This window comes from Mesoplodon densirostris, chromosome 4 (assembly GCF_025265405.1).
Source record: "Mesoplodon densirostris isolate mMesDen1 chromosome 4, mMesDen1 primary haplotype, whole genome shotgun sequence".
NCBI lineage: Eukaryota > Metazoa > Chordata > Mammalia > Artiodactyla > Ziphiidae > Mesoplodon > Mesoplodon densirostris.
Window position 1 is genome coordinate 154,517,054 of NC_082664.1, and position 21,105 is coordinate 154,538,158.

The window sequence follows — 21,105 nt, forward strand, 5'->3', positions numbered from 1 at the left end:
ACAACAGGTGTCTCCCAGCTGTACCCACGCATGCTTTTCCGTTTCAGTTCAAAGGGAAGGTGCAGTCAGGCTGGACTGTGGTGAGGCCCAGAATCAGTGCCCACCCCCGTCACCAAGGGACACAGGTGTAGCTCCTGCTGCAGACAGAACTGGGTGCTCTGGGACACTGTCAGCTACCTGGGAGGACGTCCTGGTGGAGAGAGTGCTCTGTGACCTTCTCTGACCCATGGCCGACCTCTGGCTCACAGCAGAGATGCTCTTTGGGCCAGAGGGCACCTGCACGTGTTTCCCTGCTCTGAAGTCTGGAGTAAATTGGGGGTTTTTGTTGGGGGCCCTGGCAGGGGGTCTTGCCGCGGAGGCCCCTCTGTTTCATTCTGTCTCTCTTTTGAGTCTCGGGCTGCATCTGCAGTGGTGGGGGGCTGTGGCCTTGACCCCCTGTTCCCACCCCGCCATCACCCTGTTGCTGCAGGGGGGGCCAGACACGCGGAAACCTCCGTTGCCAAGGTGTGTCTGCATAGCACCTCTTCCATCCCTGGAGCCAAGGTCACGCCTGCCCAGGGGCAGTGTCCTGAGCAGCCTCTGACCTGGCTGCTTGCTGCCCCCGCCCAGGTGACCACGGATCTGCGCCAGCGCTGCACCGATGGCCACACCGGGACCTCAGTTTCGGCCCCCATGGTGGCCGGCATCATCGCCTTGGCGCTGGAAGCAAAGTAAGTTCCCACCTACCTTCTCTCCTTTTCCTTTTTTAAAAAAAGTTTTTATCGTGGTAAAATACACATAACGTAAAATTTACGTTTTACACACCATTTTAAGGGTGATGCTCATTAAGCACATTCACTGTTGAGTGACTGTTGCCGCCAGCCATCTGCAGAACATTTTCGTCTGCCCAGACTGAAGCCCTGTACCCATGAGACAGCTTCCTGTGTGGTCTGCTGGGGCTGCCATAATGAAACACCACAGACGGGGCTTAAACAACAGAAACATACGATCTCACAGTTCTGGAGGCTAGAGGTCTTAAGATCGCGGTGTCGGCAAGTCTGTTTTCCTCTGAGGCCTCTCTCCTTGGCGTGTCAGTGGTCCCCTTCTCCCCATGTCCTCACGTGGCCTCTGTGTGTGTGTGTGTTTAGATCCTTCTATAAGGACACCAGTCATGTTGGATCAGAGCCCACCCTAATGACCCCATTTCACCGTAATCACCTCTTTACAGACCCCATCTCCAAGTGCAGTCACGTCTGAGGTCCTGGGGGTTGGGGCCTCAACGTGTGATCTTGGGGAAGGGACGCAATGCAGCCCATAACACTCCCCATTTCCCCCTCACCCAGCTCCTGCCAACCACCGTTCTAGTTTCTGTCTTGATGAACCTGACTCCTCTCGGACTTCAAATCTGTGGGATCACAGAGTGTTCGTCCTTCTGTGTCTGGCTCACTTCACTCAGCATACTGTCCTCCAGGTTCACGTCAGGGTTTCTCCTTAACGGGCATGAGTGGCTTCTTCCCTTCTCTCCCGTTTTCCAGCTCACAGTCTCCTGCCCTTCGTAGGAGCACAGGGAGCCAGCGGGGGGGTGCCCCAAACCTGCATCGCACCCCCAGACCACGCTTTAGGCTGATACAGCTGCCCTTTGTCAACTTTAGTTCATAAGCTGACAATACAGTGGTGATGATTTATCTGCTTTAAGCTGAATAAAAACCCTAGAGTTGTCAATGGGTGGATAGTTCAGAAAAAGAGAGTCTACTACACATACAGTCATGGGGTCAAAAACAGATTTTAGTTTAAATATCAAAACTGGCTCAGAACAACCCAGCCCTTTGAAGGAGTCATTTGCCGCAGATGAGATTTTAACTGATTCAGAAGTTATATTTGGGTTGCTGCAATCCTTCTAATTACGTATGTTTGCTTGTTGATTTGCATCAGGCGAAAGAGCGTAAAACTCAAATGCTACCCATTTTACAAAGAAAGAGCTAAATATGTTTGATTTTCAGGCCGAAATGATAGCTTCTGTGTCCTGAGGCTCATTTAAAAAACGCTAAATAGTTGCTTGTGTGGAAAGTTGCTTTCACATACTTGGTGATTCGTTGTTTTATATTTTCTTTCCTTCCTTGCTGGAAACATGGAAGGAGTTTTGTTAGTTGAAACTAAATAGAAAACAAACCCCGCTTTGTGCCGGATTGTCCCATTAAACTTGGCCTGTGGACTCATGAATTCCCCGATCACTGCTTCATCATTTTAGCTCATCCTCAGAATTTTACAGGTGGTAGGTCAAGCACACGTCATTGGAAACAGCGTCCACTTAGAGCATTTAAACACGTAGGGTTGGTCCAGGAAGGAACTTGGTGTAACCAGGGGCACTGCCGGCCTCAGCTGAGGGGCTTTGGAGGCCAGGGTAGTATCTGGACAGCTGCTCACGTGTGCAGCAATTTTGCTGTGGAAGGAGGCCGGGCAAAGCCAGGTCATCTAGGGGGAGAAGCTCTCGGGGGTGCAGGAGGCCTGCGGGCAGCGTGTGACAAGGATGAAAGAAGAGCCTTATGTGTGAGAACCACCCCCAAGGCCCAGCAATCCCTTCTTCTTTAAAAAAACATTTTAAACACCATTTCTTAGACATGTTTTCATACAACTATATATGTGATTTCATTACTATCATCAAAAATAAAATGGAGTTTCTCCTAGTAAGATGGTTTCTCACATCCTCCCTTTCTAAACCCTTTCTGTGTCAGCTCTGAAGCCCAGGTTTCGTGGCATCTGTGCTGAGCTCCCAGGGGGCTGGCTTTCTCCATCCTGGGTGGACCCTGTGGATGTGAGGGGTGATGAGCCCGGCCAAGCAGGGGAAAGGGCGGCAGGCACATCTGCCGTCTGGAATGCAAAGCCTGTGCGTGCGCCTCTCCACCAGAGGGCAGGGCCGTGGGCCACTCGGGGCCTCAGATCCTCCTCTAACAGTGAGGCTGGCTGTGGTCCTCAGGAGGGCAGTGGATAAGGGGAGGATAGCAGGTCACCTTGTGCCAAGAAAAGGTCTGGAAACTGTACTGAGGGGAACAGTTGGGATAGGCAGCCAGGAGGCCACTGACTGGCCGGGGACCAGCACAGTGTCAAGAACGTGGTGGAGAAATCAGGGGAAGCCAGAGCTAGAGCCCAGAGAGCGGGAGCCCCCAGGGAGGAGGAGTACACAGGCCCCCCAGGACTCAAGCCACAGGTGAGTTTCTAGTACTAAAGCAGGCAAAGAGGGGGTATTTGTTGGGAAAGTAAAATAGTGCAGCTGCTGTGAAAAACAGTGTGATGGCTCCTCAAAAAATGAAACAAAGAATTACCATATAATTTAACAATTCCACTTGTGAGTGTGCACCCAAAAGGACTGAGAGCAGAGACTCGAAAAGATATTTACACAGCCATGTTCACAGCAGCATTACTCACAATAGCAGAAGGTGGAAGCAACCCAGATGTCCATCGATAGATGAATGTGGTCTATGGAATGTCATTCGGCCTTGAGAAGGAAGGAGTTTCTGACCCCTGCAGCACCTTAGACGAACCTGAAAGACATTATGCTGAGTGAACTAAGCCAGTCACAGAAGGACAGATAGCTTGGGACTCCACTTCTGTGAGGCACCTGGAGTCATCAAATCCATAGAGACAGAAAGTAGGATGATGACCTGGCCAGGGGCCTGGGGGAGGGATGGGGAGTGAGTGTTTGGTGGAGGCAGAGGTTCAGTGGGTTGAGATGATCACGTCCTGGAGACGCACAGTGGTGACGGCTGCACAGCACAGTGAATGTACTTAATGGCACTGAACTGGACGCTTAAAAACGGCTGAGGGTTTCTCTGGTGGCGCAGTGGTTGAGAGTCCGCCTGCCGATGCAGGGGACACGGGTTCGTGCCCCGGTCCGGGAAGATCCCACATGCCATGGAGTGGCTGGGCCCGTGAGCCATGGCCGCTGAGCCTGCGCGTCCGGAGCCTGTGCTCCACAACGGGAGAGGCCACAACAGTGAGAGGCCCGCGTACCGCAAAAAAGAAAAAAAAAAAAAAAAAAGCATTTGTTTATTTGGGCCTCCCTGGTGGCGCAAGTGGTTGAGAGTCCGCCTGCCGATGCAGGGGATACGGGTTCGTGCCCCGGTCTGGGAGGATCCCATATGCCGCGGAGCGGCTGGGCCCGTGAGCCATGGCCGCTGAGCCTGCGCGTCCGGAGCCTGCGCGTCCGGAGCCTGTGCTCCGCAACGGGGGAGGCCACAACAGTGAGAGGCCCGCATACCGCAAAAAAAAAAAAAAAAAAAAAAAAAAAAAAAAAAAATTAAAAAAAACGGCTGAGATGGTACATTTTATGTTATATGTATTTGCAGACACACACACAAAGAGTGGGCAGTTGGAAAGATGCCTGTGAGGACTGGCCAGGGCAGGTGCTATTTAAGAAGAGGTGGCGAGGGCTTCCCTGGTGGCGCAGTGGTTGAGAGTCCGCTTGCCGATGCAGGGGACACGGGTTCGTGCCCCAGTCCAGGAAGATCCCACATGCCGCGGAGCGGCTGGGCCCGTGAGCCATGGCTGCTGAGCCTGCGCATCCAGAGCCTGTGCTCCGCAACAGGAGAGGCCACAACAGTGAGAGGCCCGCGTACCGCAAAAAAAAAAAAAAAGAGGTGACGAAGGCCACGTCCAGGGAGCTCCCGCTCTTTTTTTTTTTTTTTTTTTGGCCGTGCTGTGTGGCTTGCAGGATAGGATCTTAGTTCCCCAACCAAGGATCGAACCCATGCCCCCTGCAGTGGAAGCACAGAGTCCTAACCACTGGACTGCCAGGGAAGTCCCCAGGGAGCTCCCATTCTTGTCTGTGACACAGTCCTAGCGCTGTGGACAGAGCAGGGTTCTGAGAGCATCGTTGTCAGGTGGATCCTGTTTTGAGGAGCGTTGAAAAGGCAAGCAAGTGTATCTTAGTGTCCAAGATATCTCATCTCTGCATTTTTAATCGTGGGCAAGTGTTCTTTTAATGAAATGTTTCTACTCTGCACCAAAAGGAATATATTGTTAATGTAGAATTACTAAAATCTCAAATTCAATGTGTGGGCAGTGGTCCTGGGTATGGGGTCTGGGTAGGTGATGGCTGGGCATGCCCCGGCCCACGGAACGCTCACTCACGTGGTAAAGACTAGTCCAGATTCTCCCAGCACGTGCTGATACGTAAGGCTGTCCTCTCCCCGGGGCCAGAGTTTGCCTTAGAGCCTCATACAGACTCAGGTGGGTCGTGGTAGCAAGGCTGGGCTTTAACACGGTGGGTTTTTGGTCACCCATTGTACTATCTTACCTCAGGGTTTGATGACTAGAAACCGTTCTTTACAGAGAGGTTGTGACCCTTGACCCTTGACAAGGAGGGGAGCCTGCGGAGCCTTCCTCAAGTCCAGGCGCGAGCCCGGCTCCCAATGCCCCACCTCTGATGGGCCTTGCGGCCGCCTTACAGACACACATGAGTACAGCCGTCTGTCCTTGTGTCATTGCAGCAGCCAGCTGACCTGGAGGGACGTCCAGCACCTGCTGGTGAAGACGTCCAGGCCGGCCCACCTCAAAGCAAACGACTGGAAGGTGAACGGTGCTGGTCATAAAGGTGCGGCCAAGACTCCAGGGCTGGGTGGGTCCTGACCTCTTGGAGCCCCTATGGGCGGGGGCATGAATTTCTCAGAAAGAAGCCCCAAATAACATTAATTATGTGTCACGAGAATGAAAAGTACAAATCCAGTAGTTTAATAAGGTCACTCAAGTTCTGGGCTCGCTAAGCCTCACGACTTCTGCCACGTCAGAGGCCACTTGTACCAGTATTGACTTCATGGTTCTCTTTAAATGGGCTTGCCTATTTTTTTTTTTTTTACACAAAGAAATATATTTTAAAGGGAAGCTCTATTACATCTAGTTAATCATGGGTTTGATGTGTAGTTATGTTTTTTCTAATGCACATTAAAACAAATCCATAATTATTAAGATAAATGATGTTTGCTTATGTGCCACCTAAGGACAACTTGCATTCTTAGCCCTGGGTAGCTCTACAATTTTGAAACTATCCCTCAGTTTCCTCACCTGTACAAGGAGGACATTGAGATGGTTATATAAATTACTTTCTAACTATAAAACTTCTGTCAGCAAGCCCTTGTGTCTTAAAAGGGCTCTATCCCCATCATAGCCTGGGACAGACCCAGGTACCATGAAATCAACCCACCATCCAGGCTTGTAACCCAGATATTTGGAGCCTCTTGAGCAGGTTATTATAGGATGGTGCCACTGGCTTTGTTTGTCTTGTTTCTTACCAGAGATACTTGAAAAAGATGTACATTCAGCCATGGTATGTTAGGGAGGACTTTTTTTCCTTTTCTTTAGCTCAGGTCCAACTATTTCGACACCAAGCCTGATACTACTTTTTGAAAAATATAGGTCAAGCATTGTTACCCTAAGTTCCGAGGGACATTCCTTTTAATAAGGAGGCCATTGATTAGGCCTGATACATCTTTGTCTTGTAGGAATGTTTGTGGTAGTGGTGTGCTGTAACAAGAGCTGACCTACATTTCAATTTTGGCCTAATTAAATAGGAAAAGAGATTGTATCTGGTTCTTGACCTTGCCTCTTAAATTCAACTCTGAAACTCTCCTGCGTTGGCCAAATTAAACACCTGCTTGGGCCAGCCTGTGTGCTGGGTGATGCTGCTCTCCCCGAATGCCCTAGAAATTCAGCAGGGAGAGCAAATGGCAAAAGAGATGAGCAGAGCCTTGTTGTATTGTGCTTATTGCACGTCGTGGTTGCCTGAACTAAGGTGTCTCATGTTTTGCTTTTCTTGTCCGGTTCAAAATTCGGGGAGCGCAGATGCCAGGAAGTCCCTTTAATATAAAGAAAGTCACCCTCATCTTACAAAAAGAAAGTACTAGGCCCCCTCAACACTTCCTTTATTTTGCACCAAAATGGGACGTATTTTCTGGCCCTCGCTCCTGACCTGAAAGAGTTGAGAGAGTAAAGCAGCTGGGAGTGTCCTCAGAAGGACGGGTGCTGTGGCCTGGGGCTCTCAGGCGCTGGCAGGGGCCCTGCAGCCCTGGAGGGACACAGGTGGCCTGTCCCCGGATGGTGGTGGCAGTGGGGTGCTGGGTCTGAAGGCCCTGTCTTTTCAGTTAGCCACCTCTATGGATTTGGCTTGGTAGACGCGGACGCCCTCGTCGTGGAGGCCAAGAAGTGGACTGCGGTGCCCCTGCAGCACAGCTGTGTTGCTCTCACAGACAAGAGGCCCAGGTGAGCTCGGCTCTTCTGGCGTGTCCTTTGGACTCTGCTGGAAGGTATTTCAGGGATGGGGGAGATAGGTGTTCACACACGCATTCCTGTGCACATCGGTGAGGACATGCGTTTGTGGGTGCATGCAGTGCGTCTGTAAACATGTCTGCATTTTTTCTTGTGGATTGTGAAGCAGGGAAAGGAATCGATTCTTAATCCAGTACTGTTTTGAGGCCTTTTGCTGTCATTGTAGTTTCCCCTTTTGTCAATTGCTCCATTCTGAGGCGTCCGTCCCTCAGCCTGAACCCCAGCCTAGGATTGGAACTTCTTAGCCGTAATATTTAGCAGAGCCACCCAGACCTGGGAGCTGCCCTGCTGGCTGGGGGTGATGGGCAGCAGTGCCTAGCGGCCTCCTAGAGGCTGGAGCCGTAGCTCTGGCAGCTCCACCGGCCCCGAGAGTCCGCAGTGAGACCCCATTAGTCCTGGACCAGGGTGGCAGCCCCGGCTTCTTCTCTGTGGCAGGAGAGGGTTTAGTATCCAGAGTGCACAGCAGCACGGTGTCGCTTTTATTTGGACTCAGATAAGCTTAAGGTGTAAACACTGGGATTTTTTTTTAACATCTTTATTGGAGTATAATTGCTTTACAATGGTGTGTTAGTTTCTGCTGTATAATAAAGTGAATCAGCTATATGTATACATATATCCCCATATCTCCTCCCTCTTGCATCTCCCTCCCTCTAACCCTCCCTATCCCACCCCTCTAGGTGGTCACAAAGCATGGAGCTGATCTCCCTGTGCTATGCGGCTGCTTCCCACTAGCTATCTGTTTTACATTTGGTAGTGTATATATGGCCATGCCACTCTCTCACTTTGTTGCAGCTTACCCTTCCCCCTCCCTTTGTCCTCAAGTCCATTCTCTATGTCTGTGTCTTTATTCCTGTCCTGCCCCTAGGTTCATCAGAACCTTTTTTTTTGGATCCATATATATGTGTTAGCATATAGTATTTATTTTTCTCTTTCTAACTTATTTCACTTTGTATGACAGACTTTAGGTCCATCCACCTCACTACAGATAATTTGATTTCATTTCTTTTTATAGCTGAGTAATATGCCATTGTATATATATGCCACGTCTTCTTTATCCATTCATCTGTCAATGGACACTTAGGCTGCTTCCATGTTCTGGCTACTGTAAATAGTGCTACAGTGAACATTGTGGTACATGACTCTTTTTGAATTATGGTTTTCTCAGGGTATATGCCCAGTAGTGGGATTGCTGGGTCATACGGTAGTTTAAAAAAAAATCTGTACGGAATCCCCTGGCAGTCCAGTGGTTAGGACTCCACGCTTCCACTGCAGGGGGCACAAGTTCAGTCCCTGGTTGGGGAATTAACATCCCGCATGCTGCGTCACATGGCCAAAAAAATCAGCTGTAAAGTAAATAAAATAGCAAGAATCCTCTTCCGTTAGGAGAGGAAATCAGATTATTCTCCTGAATTCTGCTGTTGCTGCTGTCCATTTTATCCTTTTCAGAATGGTGTTTCTCTAGGCTTTAAAATCTGATGAAGAATGGAATTCATTTCTTTCTATCTATAACTGTTTATTACCTTTGGAAAATGTGTGTTTGAAAAAAAAAGAAATGATGGGGTGATTAAAAGGGATTCTTGCTTTATCAACAAATATAGATCGTTCTCTTTGAGATCGCCCCTTCCTTAAAGGCATCTACCTCTTATAATATGCCCTTCTGCTATAAAATGTTGAGAAAAGTGTTTCTTGCTGATGCCTTGCGTACAGTAGGAATTCAGCAAGTATTTGTTGGATGAGTAGCCACAGAAGGATCTTTTGAAAAATTGCATTTCCCTCCTGCTGCTAATTGTGAAGACTGACTGCCGGGTTATCCCTCCAAGGCCTGAGGAGCTGGTAGGCCAGCAGGCGAGTCTCAGCCTTGACATTTGAAAGCATCGTTTTCTCTGGGGAGCCTTTCTCTGGGGAGTCTCAGCCTTGACATTTGAAAGCATCGTTTTCTCTGGGGAGCCTTAGACTGTCAAACTCAGGAGAAAGTGGAAGGTTTTCTGAGATTAAGAGGCCTTTTGCATTCTTTTGCTTGGTTATTTGGAAGACCCCTGGCACACAGGCACTCAAACTCCAGGTTAGGTGGTGCTGGACTCGGGGGCTGGGTCCCACCCGCGAGGCTGCCCTCTGCCCTGCCGCGTCCAGGCTGCAGCCCTTCTTGTCCACTGGCCTCCCCATTGGGGCAGCTCCTGAATGAAGCATTCTTCTGCTGCCAGAAATAGTTTTAAGATGGGAGAGTGGTGCCTAGGTGGCGAAGGGTTGTTTTTATTTTTATTTTATTTTGTTTTTTAAGTGTTGGTACATGGAGTCTAGACAACATGGGTTGAGGGGCGCAGCCGTACTACACAGTGTGACATTGTTCCTGTCCTTTGAGGAAAGGTCCCTGCAAATTCCAGCCGACGGGAAGAATCACACTGCTGTTTCTAAGCGAAAATCATCTTTACGTTTAGCAGTTTCAGACTCTCTGGAATATTCAGCCAATCTGCTGTCCCAAACCTCAACTGCACATTCAATTGTTCCCAAGGACATAAGGGTTGAGAGAGAGACAGACAGCCAAGTGCTCCCACGTGGAAGGCAGATACGTGTTTAGCCCTGATGGCCTCATCTCCCGGCAGAGCTGCAGCCTGCCTGCCAGGGTCGCTTGAGCCAGGGCTGGTGAGCACCCCCAGTGCTTATGGCTGGTTTCCTTCATCAGGGTTCTTGTGTAGCTTTGCCTAAGCTGCTGGGACCATTTAGCTTAAAGATGAAAAGGAAGTCTTCCCACACACCTGCTTCTCCCTCTGCCTCTCCCTGCTCCCTCTCTGCAGATGTTTCTTGGTCCGGGGGTCCCCGGAGTCGGCTGTCCACTGTCTTGGCCTCTTTCTGGTTTTTCCTTCTCATTGTGGAATCTTAGGATGCCGTGAATGTCCCAGACCTGGCTTCAGTGCTTCCTGTGGAGAAGAGCACAGAGAGAGGGAGGGAGGAAGGGGGGAGGGGACCTCTTTGGCTGCCCTGTGTGGACCCATGTACCCATGGGACACGTTTCCCTGTCTTCCCTCCTGAGTATAAGGACCAGGCCACCCTACTGTGACCTTCAGAGAACAGTGTTCCTTGCTATTAAGTGCAGGCATCCTGGCAAGGACTGTGGCCACACCTGCCAGTTCTGCGGTGACATCTGAGCCAGGGGGCCTGGGTGTCCATGGTCACGTGCAGGGCAGGAATGAAGAGCACTGACATCCTTCTTAACTCCTTTGAGCCTCAGTTTCTTCATCTATGACGTGGGGATTTAAAACAGCTCCCAAACCTCACACCCTGGTTGGCGGTTTTGAATGAGTGAATACACACGGAGTGCTCAGAACAATGCCCGGCTCACAGTAAGAGCCTGATAACTGTCATCCGTCACATTCACCTACGTATTTGCAAGCAGAGTTGTTATAAAATGACATCACATGCAGTCTGGTTTAATGAAATACCAGAAAAGTAAACAGCATGTGGTTAGTGCACAGTTAATTCTTGAACATCTAGAAATAGATGGTCTGCTCTATAGATAAACCTAAATATTCAAAGCTTTTAGTTTTGAAGTATCTTTTGTGTGGTGGGTGAGTTCTTTAATAAAAGACAAGCCACACTAAACCACAAGCTGTCTAGATGGTAATCTTCCAAACCTGCTGAAGCTGAAGACAAGTACATAAGTCCTCTTTGCTTTGGAAGACTCTGGTTGTCTTCCAGCACGAAGTTAGGAGACATGGATGTCATAAACTGTTTCGCTGTAGCCTGGGTTTTTAAAGATGCGAGGGAAGTGCCAGCTAGAAAATCCTGTGAGTCAAATAAGATACTTAAAAGTTGGGCCTCTTTTTCATTCACGGGAATTATACTAAGCTTGATTTTCTTTTTCACTTTTTTAGAAAGGCTATAAAAGTATTCATTTTATCCTTCTCTATCTGACACCCACAGACTTTCAAATAATTTTGCACAGGCAGATGGCACTGGTCATGATCCTATTTACCTTCCTGTAATTGACAAAAGTTCTAAGGAGATTTAAAACCATCTGTGCCCAAGACCAGGCAAGAATGTCTTCCATGTGTGTTTGAAAGTCACAACAGAGACTCGGGCTCAGCTCATATTTTCACCGGTGTCATCTGTAAGGCCCGTAACAAGCCATTCTCTATCGCAAAAGTTCCCAGCGAGTTCAAGGGATTTCCCCTCCTGCTGCACCCACACTCAGCATCACTGAAAGCAGCATAGGCTGTGCTTTCCCCGTGGGTGCCTGAGAGGTGGATCAGACACCACAGCCTATTCCATGGGGCGGGGGGCTGTTCCGGGGTGGGGTGGGTGACAGGCTGTAAAGAGACGGCCCAGGGAGATCTGGCAGCGCCTCGGCGTGGGGGGCCTGGCCCCTCTCGTTCCTCACCGCGCCCACCCCTGCAGACTCGCCTCTCCTGGCGGCTCCCTGACCTTCTCCACGACCCCAGGGACTTCTTACTGTCTCTCAGGCGGGGGATCCCGACAGAGACAGGCTAAATCCCCCAGCCCCAGTCCCTAGATGTACAGCATCCAGACTAGGGGTGTCCGCATGGCCTTCCTTCAGAAGGGAACGAGCACAGCTTCCCCCGATGGGTCTGTGATGGCAGCCCCCAGCCCCCGCCCATCACAGCCTCTCTCCTGCTGTGCTGCTGGCCTTTCTGCTCCTCTTGGCCTGAGCCTGACTCAAGGGTGGGGGGTGGCGCTGGACGGAGCAGGCCAGCTGAGGGACACCAGCAGGGCCTGAGTGGTCCCCTAGGGCACAGGGGGTGCGATGCTCATGTCTGAGCACAGGCTGTGTCCCGGGCAGGATCTGCAGAGAGGGTGGCCCTGTGACTTCTCGGGTCATGGCCGTGGGGACCGTCTCCCTGAGCAGGATGTACCCCAGGGGAGGACAGCCCCATTAGGGCCGAGGGGCGGGCGAGGGTAGAGGGGTGTCAGTGCTCTTCGTTGTGACCACGGACACCCAGGCCCCTGGCTCAGAACCCACACGACCTCACGCAGAACTGGCAGGTGTGGCCACAGTCCTCACCAGGACGCCTGCACTGAATGCCAATGAACACCATTCTCTGAAGGTCACACTAGGGTGGCTTGGTCATTCTACTGAGGAGGGAAGACAGGGAAACGTGTCCCTCTGGGCAGGAGCGCATCCCAGGAGCTCAGGCAGGATGGAACCACGTCCCCCAGGACACGTTCCCTCCATCCCTCTGCATCCCAGCTGTGGGGCACACTGGCTCTGAGACGGGAAGGCACCTTGGCCTTGGCTACCTGCAGGCTCCTGCAGTCTCAGTCAGCTGCCACCACCCAAGGGGCCGGGACCTGGTGTCTGTCGTGCAGCAGGTCAGCTGGGCTGGCCCGGAGCACCTGTGTGGCTGGACCCATGCCAGCCCGACTCCAGGCCTCTGCAGGGGGGCTGTGGCACACAACTGGGGCTCACGGCTCTTCAGGCAGCTAGAAGCCCCTCTTTCCTGCTCTGTACCGTGCAGGTTCCCTGCCCTCCCAGCCCCTCTCCAGGGCATCTGATCCGTGCCTGCCTGCTACTGTATGAGGCCGCTGCTCCTGGCTTCCTCCATCATGGCATCCTACATGGGCCTGGGTGCCTTGAGGAAACTCAAGGGGTGCTCTGCAGTCCTGCGCTGGGGGTGACCGTACCCAGGCCCTCGACCTTTGTTCTGTCTCCTCATATCCCTTCAGTTAACTGTTTGTTTTCCTGCAGCCCTTGTCCTCCTTAGCTTATTTTTTTAAGACTTTTTGATGTGGACCATTTAAAAAAAATCTTTATTGAGTTTGTTGCAGTATTGCTTCTGTCTTATGTTTTGGTTTTTTGGCCGCAAGGCATCTTAGCTCCCTGACCAGGGATCAAACCTGCACCCCTTGCATTAGAAGGTGAAGTCTTAATCACTGGACCACCAGGGAAGTCCCCTTAGCTTATTTTTTGATGCAAACCTGTTTCCCCAGGCTTCCCTGGAGGCGCAGTGGTTAAGAATCCACCTGCCAATGCAGAGGACACAGGTTCGAGCCCTGGTCCACGAAGATCCCACATGCCGCGGAGCAACTAAGCCCGTGCGCCACAACTGCTGAGCCTGCGTGCCACAACTACTGAAGCCCACAGGCCTAGAGCCTGCACCCTGCAACAAGATTAGCCACCTCAGTGATAAGTCCACGCACCACAACAGAATGTAGCCCCTGCTCGCCACAACTAGAGAGGGCCCACGCACAACAATGAAGACCCAATGCAGCCAAAAATAAATAAATAATTAACTAAAAAAAGAAAAAAACCCGTTTCCCCCACATTGTGAACGCTCCCTACTTCTAAGACAAGCAGTTGAAGTTGAATGATACCATGATTCTCATTGTTCACAGTAGTTGTGTTCTATGACATCACTACAAACGCTGACTTCATGAATGCCGCACCATCGTTCCTGGGAGCCTCTGATCACGACACTTTTGTCAACCAGTCAATACAGAAACTTGTTTTATATGTGTTTCTGTCTAGAGACACTTTAAAGTGTATAGTTGACTCATTGACAATGAGCCATGGTCGGCGGCACTGTAACTCAGGCCTGAACCAACACATGGATTTTCTCCACAAGCCACATCAGTGCCTTCCTGTGCTTAGGATGCTAGCCAGCACTGCAGCACTGTGCTTGGGGCCATTTTAAACAGTGAAACCACCAACAGAAAGCACAAAAATGTGAAAAACGTGGCACTTGGTAGACCAGAAGAAGGACATTTGTTTATAGTATGAGCTTGTTTGACCTCAGCTGGGAACACACACACTGGGCAGTTCACATACTTTGCCTCTCTCTCTGCAAATGACCACAAAAGCACCACAAGTATTGATTTGAAGTTATAAATAAATTTTAGTGAGTAAGTGAATTTGCAAATATGGACTCATGATGATGAGGATTGACTGTAATTTCATTGTCTCCCCCCACCCCCATCAGATTGAACCTTAGAATTGGAAGGAATGTTTAAAGTCAGCTAATTTAGCCCCTTCATTTCACATAGAAGAGAAATATGTGCCATAAATTTAAACATTGTGTGTTTAAAACACCTTATAGCCCAATTAATCATGGGCAGCCCTGTCTAAATTAATATACTGGATTAGCCTCTTTTTTTTTTAAGCTAAATTTTATCTGCAGCCTAAATGATCGTCTATGGTTTGATCATCAAAAGTAATTTCATCTAAGGAAAATCCTAAATGTGGACTAACCTGGTAAGAAAGTCATAGAATCTCTGCCTCAGACTCTCATGACTCTCCTTCCAAAAACGGTCATCCTGGAACATAGACCCAAGAAGTGACTCAGAACCTCCTTGCTGTCCCCATACAGATGGCCCCAGGCCCTCCCACAGGCCATGTTGCCTTCCTAAGTCTAATAAGTCTGTGTCAATTAACCCCTCTCCATCCAGTCATGACCCTTTAGAAGGTCGGTGCAGGGATTTCCTGGTTGACCTTCATGGATGACCCTCCGTTGTCATGGTCCTCGGCTCTGCAGCAGCCTCTTCTCCCCCAGACAGATGCCGAATACCACAGGGGGAAGGACACTGCTGCTTTCTGGTGCTGCTGGGTCTCCAGCTCCACGTGACCTCAGGACTGTCGGGGGAGGAACTGAGCACCGCCCGCTTGGCCCCAGCCCTGTGTGTGGAAAGGTGGCATCACCCTGGGGATGCTCGGGGCCAAGGCACAGGTCTGGCCTTGCAGCTGAGCTGGGAGAGGTCTTCAAGGTGGGAGTGAGGAATACAGGCAGACCTTGGGGATATTGTTGGTTCAGTACCAGACCACTGCAATAAAACGAGTCACATGAATTTTTTGGTTTCCCAGTGCATATAAAAGTTACGTTTCCAATGTGCCGTAGTCTGTTAAGTGTGCAACAGCATTATGTATAAAAAGACAATGTACATATCTTAATAGAAGATACTTGATCGCCAAAAAAGGCTCACCATGATCTGAGCCTTCAGTGAGTCATAATCTTTTTGCAATAGTAACATCAAAGATCACTCATCACAGACCACCAGAACTTTTAATAATAATTCTGAAGTGTTTGAAATATTGTGAGAATTACCAAAACGTGACACTAAGTGAGCGAATGCTTTTGGAAAAGTGTTGCCGACAGACTTGCTTGTCGCAGGGTTGCTGTAGACCTTCAATTTGTACAGAACGCAATTAAGCGAAGTGCAGTGAAAGGAGGTCTGTGTGTGCTGACCTGTAGTGGCTTCCCAGCTTGAGCAGAAAGACGCGGGGAGGGAGAGAGCTTCTGCTCGTGGCCCACCTTCTCCTGCTTTTCCCAGCCACTTGGTTTATTAGAAAACATTTCTGCCTCTGGCTCTGATTGTCACTGATGCCGTAAGATTCTAAGTGTTGTGATTTGGCAAGCGCCTTGAACTTAGTAAACTGCGAACTTGTTTCTACTCATTTACAAGCAATTAGGTGGTATTATGTACTAGAGAATACTGGATGGAGGTACCCGGAAGTTACTATGAAGCCTGTGGGCTGGTAGCCCTCCCCCCTCAGGAGAAGGGAGCTGCTGAGGGCCCTTAGGATGAAGGAACATCTGGAAGGTCCATAATTAAGTCTGACGTGTGGCTCAACAGGAAGTGCCACGTCTCTGTCCCCAGAGCCCTCGTCTAAGGAGGGCAGCCCCCAGAGCTTGAATATCACTGGGTCTGGAGGGACGTCTTATAGGACCTTTTACTCCTTGGTTCCCCTAGGTCCTGGGAAGATGGCTTTGTGCACAGACAACAGTTTCGGAGTTTAGTAGCAGAGGAACATTTTCGGTTATCTTGGGAGCTTTAAGATCTCTCTAAATCAATTTTGGTGATGAAAGTACAACTTATCTGTGTTTGTGTTTCTGTGCATTGTTTAACCTAAACCCTGCAGCTTCTGGGCGTCAGACTGGCCAACCTTTGTGACCTCAGGGGCCTGGCAGCTGGGATCCCTGAGCCGGAGTAAAAACAGCAGATTGCAAGAGGCTTTGACAACCTTGTTGAGGATGTCACATGCCCTGAGCTGCGCTTTCCTCTAGATGTCCACACCAGGGCTGGGCCCAGGGAGGCGGCTGTGAGGGGCGTCGGGCTGCCCTTTTTTTTCCCTCCTGCTCCTATTCTCTGAATGCCTGCACCTCATCCCTAGGATTAAGGTTTCCTGGCTGGGATCCCAGGTCTGTTTCTAGAGCAGGGTGATTGCTCCGCATCCTAATTGGCAAATGGTTGGGAGTGGGGGCACGTACAGAGTTTAAAACTTCATTATGACTTTTGTTTCTGTTTCACCCCCATCTTGCTCTTCAGCCCAGGAGAGCATGGGGTTGTTTAGTGAGTCTTCACACGGAGGGGTCCCCTCCCCCAGCACCCACGCTGCCTTCTTAGTGCAAGAGGGCGGGGAATAATTTACCTGGAGATACATGTGTGCCCTGCGGGGCTGGAACTCTCCAGAGCTTTCTGTTCTGCACTGCGTCTCCCACAACGGGGGGCCCACTGACCTGTAAACACAGACAGTGAAACTTGGGAGAAGGCAGTGGAAGAAATCAGCATCTCTAAATCAATTTAGGATGTATGCAAATCATGTTTTCAAATATTTAGAGAGTCTCTGAGGGAATTACATCACTGTTCATAAGTGTTTTGATTGTTTTTTATGACTCGGGCCTAGTCGAGCCATGCGACGTAATTCCTGAGATGCTGAGCCCACGCTGTGAGCCCCGCACCGCCCCACAGGGAAGTCGGGCATAATGGGAAAATATAATGGGAAAATCGCTCCCCATAATAAACAGAGCGCTGGCCAAGCGGTGGGGAATTATTCCTGTGCTGCTGGGCGGAGGGTGGCCTTTGTTCAGTTTACAGACCATTAGGGTGAGCCACGGTGGTGCAGACTCAGAGGGTGGCCTGGCTGGGGCTCTGCAGCAGCGTCATGTGCAGGCTTGTCTGCTCCATCTGGGGAGCATGTGAGAAAATCCTGGTGGAACTGAGTCTTGAATGACTGAGGCTTGGTGCCTCATCCATCCCAGATGATAAAGCTCCCCTGAGTTTGTACAGAGAACTGTCATCCACCGCCTTCACGGGGCAAGGGAGGAAGGGGCCCCCGGCCTTCAAGCAGACGGTCCTGAGCAGACCATCTCCTGTCCAGTCACTGTGGCCTCGACCAGTGCATTCAGCACAAGAGGCCAGGTCTGGCCCTGGGTCCCTTGTCCATCTCCTCTTTCCTGGTTTCTTGAACACGAGTGTGGGTCCACACAAGCTGCGCACCTCTGGGGACTCAGAGCCTCAAACCCCAGCTCTCTCTCTCAGTAGCTCTGTGACCTTGGGCATGGTCCTCGATCTCTCTCTGAATCAAAAGGGTCAGTCCTCGTGAATTCTCACAACAGGGGCTGATGTCCAGCACGCAGCCAACTCAGGAAATGTTTGCTGTTGTTATCATTCAGCATCACGACTTATATCTTCAAGGCCAGTCTTTGAGACAGAAGTGCTGGGGTTTTAAAGCCTTGCAGACCCCAGGCATTGAGGAGATGAGCTGGCCAAAGGGTTAGGGCACCGAGGGGGCGGTTCCATGGGTAGGTACGTTAGCCGAGTCTGCACAAGAAGACATTCTTTAAATGTCTCTAAGCAAATTCCAGAACGATAAACCTCTTCTGGTCAGGTGATGTAACCCCAACAGGCACTTCTGAGTGTGAGACCAAGGGGCTGCGGCCGGGAGGCCTGGATCCGTCCTCCTCATGCGCGACTGAGGGCTTCAGGTGCCAAGTACTAAGCCCCTCCCTCCTCCACCAGGAGCATCCCCGTGGTGCAGACGCTGAGGACCAGCGCCCTGACCACCGCCTGTGCCGACCACTCGGACCAGCGTGTGGGCTACCTGGAGCACGTGGTGGCCCGCATCACCATCTCCCACCCACGCCGAGGAGACCTGCAGATCCACTTGATTTCTCCCTCAGGGACCAAGTCTCAGCTTTTGGCAAAGAGGTAAATCTAGGCTGGCCTGGGGGGCCGGGGTGGGAGCCGGGCTCACCTCAAGGTCACATGGCCCTGCAAGGCCCCCGGCACACTGGGGGTCTAGCTGTTTCTGCCTCTTGAAGACACTCACACATAGGCCCAACAAACCTGAAAAAATAGGCTCCTGCAACCTGCCCTTCAAAACCGCCCTGGGAAACTCTCCATTTCAGGCAGTAAGTAGTGACAAAGGTTTGTGGTGGTTTCATTGCTTAGTGGAGAAATGCATGGAATTCTGGCTATGACTTCATTGCTGAGGTCATTGGAGATCATTTTTATCGTATTCATTCTGCATTTTAAGTGAGAACACGTGTCAGAGGAGCACTGTTTTGTGTCCTGGGGTAGAGCCTGCACGGGCAGGAGGCACTGAGGGAGACGCACAGGTGTTGGGAGGCTTCTCTCTGCGGAGGTCTTGCCCATGCACTAGGACGGTCCCCGTGGAGCAGATGCTCCGAGAGGGAGGCTCTGAACTCTTGGAGCCCGGTGCACAGTTTGTGGTGCCCGGTTTGTGCAAGGCTGTGGAGTCATTTCTTCGACAGACTTTGAGACAAGAAGCGCTTTGCTGCATTTTTGTGACTTGCGGGTCATCAGAGTGAAGGGGTATCGGGAGCTCGGGGGAGGCTAGAGGGGCCTGGGCCTCCTTTTCCGGCTCCTTCTAGCTACGAGGCAGAGGGAGAAAAAAGGTGTCACGAACAAATCAGCATTTCCCGCTTCTCTTGAAAAACAGAACTGGCAGTCGTGCCCTGTACCCCTCAGGATGCACCCTGAGACTGCCCTGCCTGCCAGACCGCAGCCCCCCCTGCCTGCATGCTGCGCCTGGGCCCCCTGGCCTCATTTGGGTCCCCTGCCCAGTGCTGCAGCCCTTCTTGGGGCTGCAGGATTCAGAAATGGGGGTGAGTGACAGCCTCCAGACAGGACCAGGCAGGAGAGGGGCCCTTTTTCTTGATGCCCTTCTGTCCCCGGCTGCTCTGCATGACAGAGAGAGGCAGTCGGCCTCCATCAGAGATGGGGGAGTGTGCTGTGTCCTCCTGGGCACCCCCTGCCTCCCCAGCAGCCCGGTCTCTCTGTGGCAGGAGACTGTGGGCCCAGCCCTGGGCTTGTCCTCAGTGCTCTGGACACACCCGGGGACCAGACCCTGGCTTCATCAGCTCCCAGGGCTTGGGCACCCAGCTTGGCCCCTGCTGGGCTCCCCTCTCATAGCACAAGAGTGACAGGTGACATCTCCTCTCTGAAGGTAGGCCCGGGCCACCCTCTGCAGGTGGGAGACCACCATGGGCACGAGTATTTTGAGGGTGCCGGCTGGCAAGCTATAGCTTTGTGCTATTTTGCAACCAGAGTTGTTGTTATTATTAATCAGAACTTTTAGAGATTTCCTTTAAAAGTCCAAATTTCTAGTGTTTCTTGAAAAATTGGAAGCTGTCCAATACTGGGCTCATGTTCCAGGGCAAATACTCACTAGAGCACCCCAGGGCCCTGTCCTTGCACCAGCACTGAGGCCGGGCGTGGGCCGCTTGTGCCCAGGCTCTCATGAGGTCACCTCGCTGGACCCCCGTTTGCTCCAGGCCAGATGCCTAGAGGCATCCAAGTTGACAACCCTTGAATCTGAGGCAGGAGCTGGGTGCAGACCCCAAATGGTGGCCTGCGTTGACCTTGAGCACCGGGAGGCTTGGGGTGGGGGCCGCAGTGACCAGGGAGGGCCGGCGTGGGCTCTGGAGCCCAGAGGCCTGAGCTCACAACCTGCTCCTTCACTTCTCAGTGGGGCACCTGGGAGCTGGCCACTGCTCCTCAACTCTGGAAACGTCCTGTGACCCCTCCGTCACAGTTAAGAGTATTACAAGAACTGGATGTGATGATACAGGTGGAAATGCTGGCATGGTCCCTGGCTCAGGGGCTGGCTGTGCTCCCATCCTTCTTACACCTGCCTACCCGTCAGCAGAAACCTTCCAGCACCCGGCTCTGTGTTCATCCCTTCCTAACTTCCATCCCTCTGCTCAGGCCCAGGGTTGGAGCCCCAGGAATGAGAGAGCGGGCGCTGCTGAGCTCACCTGGTTCACAGCTGCCCGCTCCCTGGGTCACACTGAGCCAGCGCCATCAAGCATGTTCAACCCGTCCGGAGCCACTGGGCCGTCATCTGAGTCTTGGGAATTTGGTTTTTTCCAAGGCAGTTTGTGTGATTATACCAAGAATTTGTGTTTTAGGATCCAATCGCTTCTCTGCCTTTTGGCTAAGATCAAGTGTAGGATCGATTACCTTCTAACTTTATTTCACATCTTGCTTAATTCAGAAGCTTTTTTCGGGTTTCCAGGTGTTTTTCGCTCCGAGTAAGCCGACATCTTAAGTACCTCAGCCCTTGAAAGAGCTTGTCTTTGTTCTGTCCCCAGTGCCCTAGATTCAATCTGGCATCGTGTGTGAAGAACAGCCTTGACCTTTGTGGTTTCTTAGAAGAAAGTAGAGGTTTTCCCCTCCCTGCACTGTTCTCCACACAAAGCACATTTCCTTGATGAACATTTTTGTACAATGGATGTTTGGAGAACCCCCAATTGGGAATTGAATCTGACATCACACGAAACATATATCTGAATTTCTGATGAACAGTAAAGAGCCTCTACATTAAAAAATTGTTATTCCAAAATAGAGATAGAAAATTAGGCTGTGAAGGAAGAGTCCAGAATTGTTCCTTCTACAGAGACTGAGGGGCCCTGGGTGCTGGAGAGGGAGGGTGTCCATGAGTTGCTCCCTGTTTCTGCCTGAACCAAGTGTGAGAAAATGGACTGGGGCTGAAGTTCCAACAGGAAGGACCTTCTTCCAGTCTGGAAGGACCAAGGGGGCTCTTGCACCTGCAGGGGA

At 51.1% G+C, this 21,105-nt stretch overlaps 1 protein-coding gene and 1 pseudogene across 2 annotated transcripts in view; both read left to right on the forward strand.

The window, feature by feature from the left end:
• Positions 1 to 21,105, forward strand: part of PCSK6 (proprotein convertase subtilisin/kexin type 6) — a 194,599-nt gene that overhangs the window by 119,812 nt on the left and 53,682 nt on the right. For both annotated transcript variants that reach the window (XM_060097521.1, XM_060097522.1), the window contains exons 9-12: positions 610 to 710; positions 5,466 to 5,569; positions 7,113 to 7,230; positions 18,043 to 18,231. In XM_060097521.1, coding sequence (XP_059953504.1) covers positions 610 to 710; positions 5,466 to 5,569; positions 7,113 to 7,230; positions 18,043 to 18,231 — 512 coding nt within the window. The remainder of the gene's footprint in view (positions 1 to 609; positions 711 to 5,465; positions 5,570 to 7,112; positions 7,231 to 18,042; positions 18,232 to 21,105) is intronic.
• Positions 20,463 to 20,594, forward strand: LOC132489776 (U2 spliceosomal RNA; annotated as a pseudogene).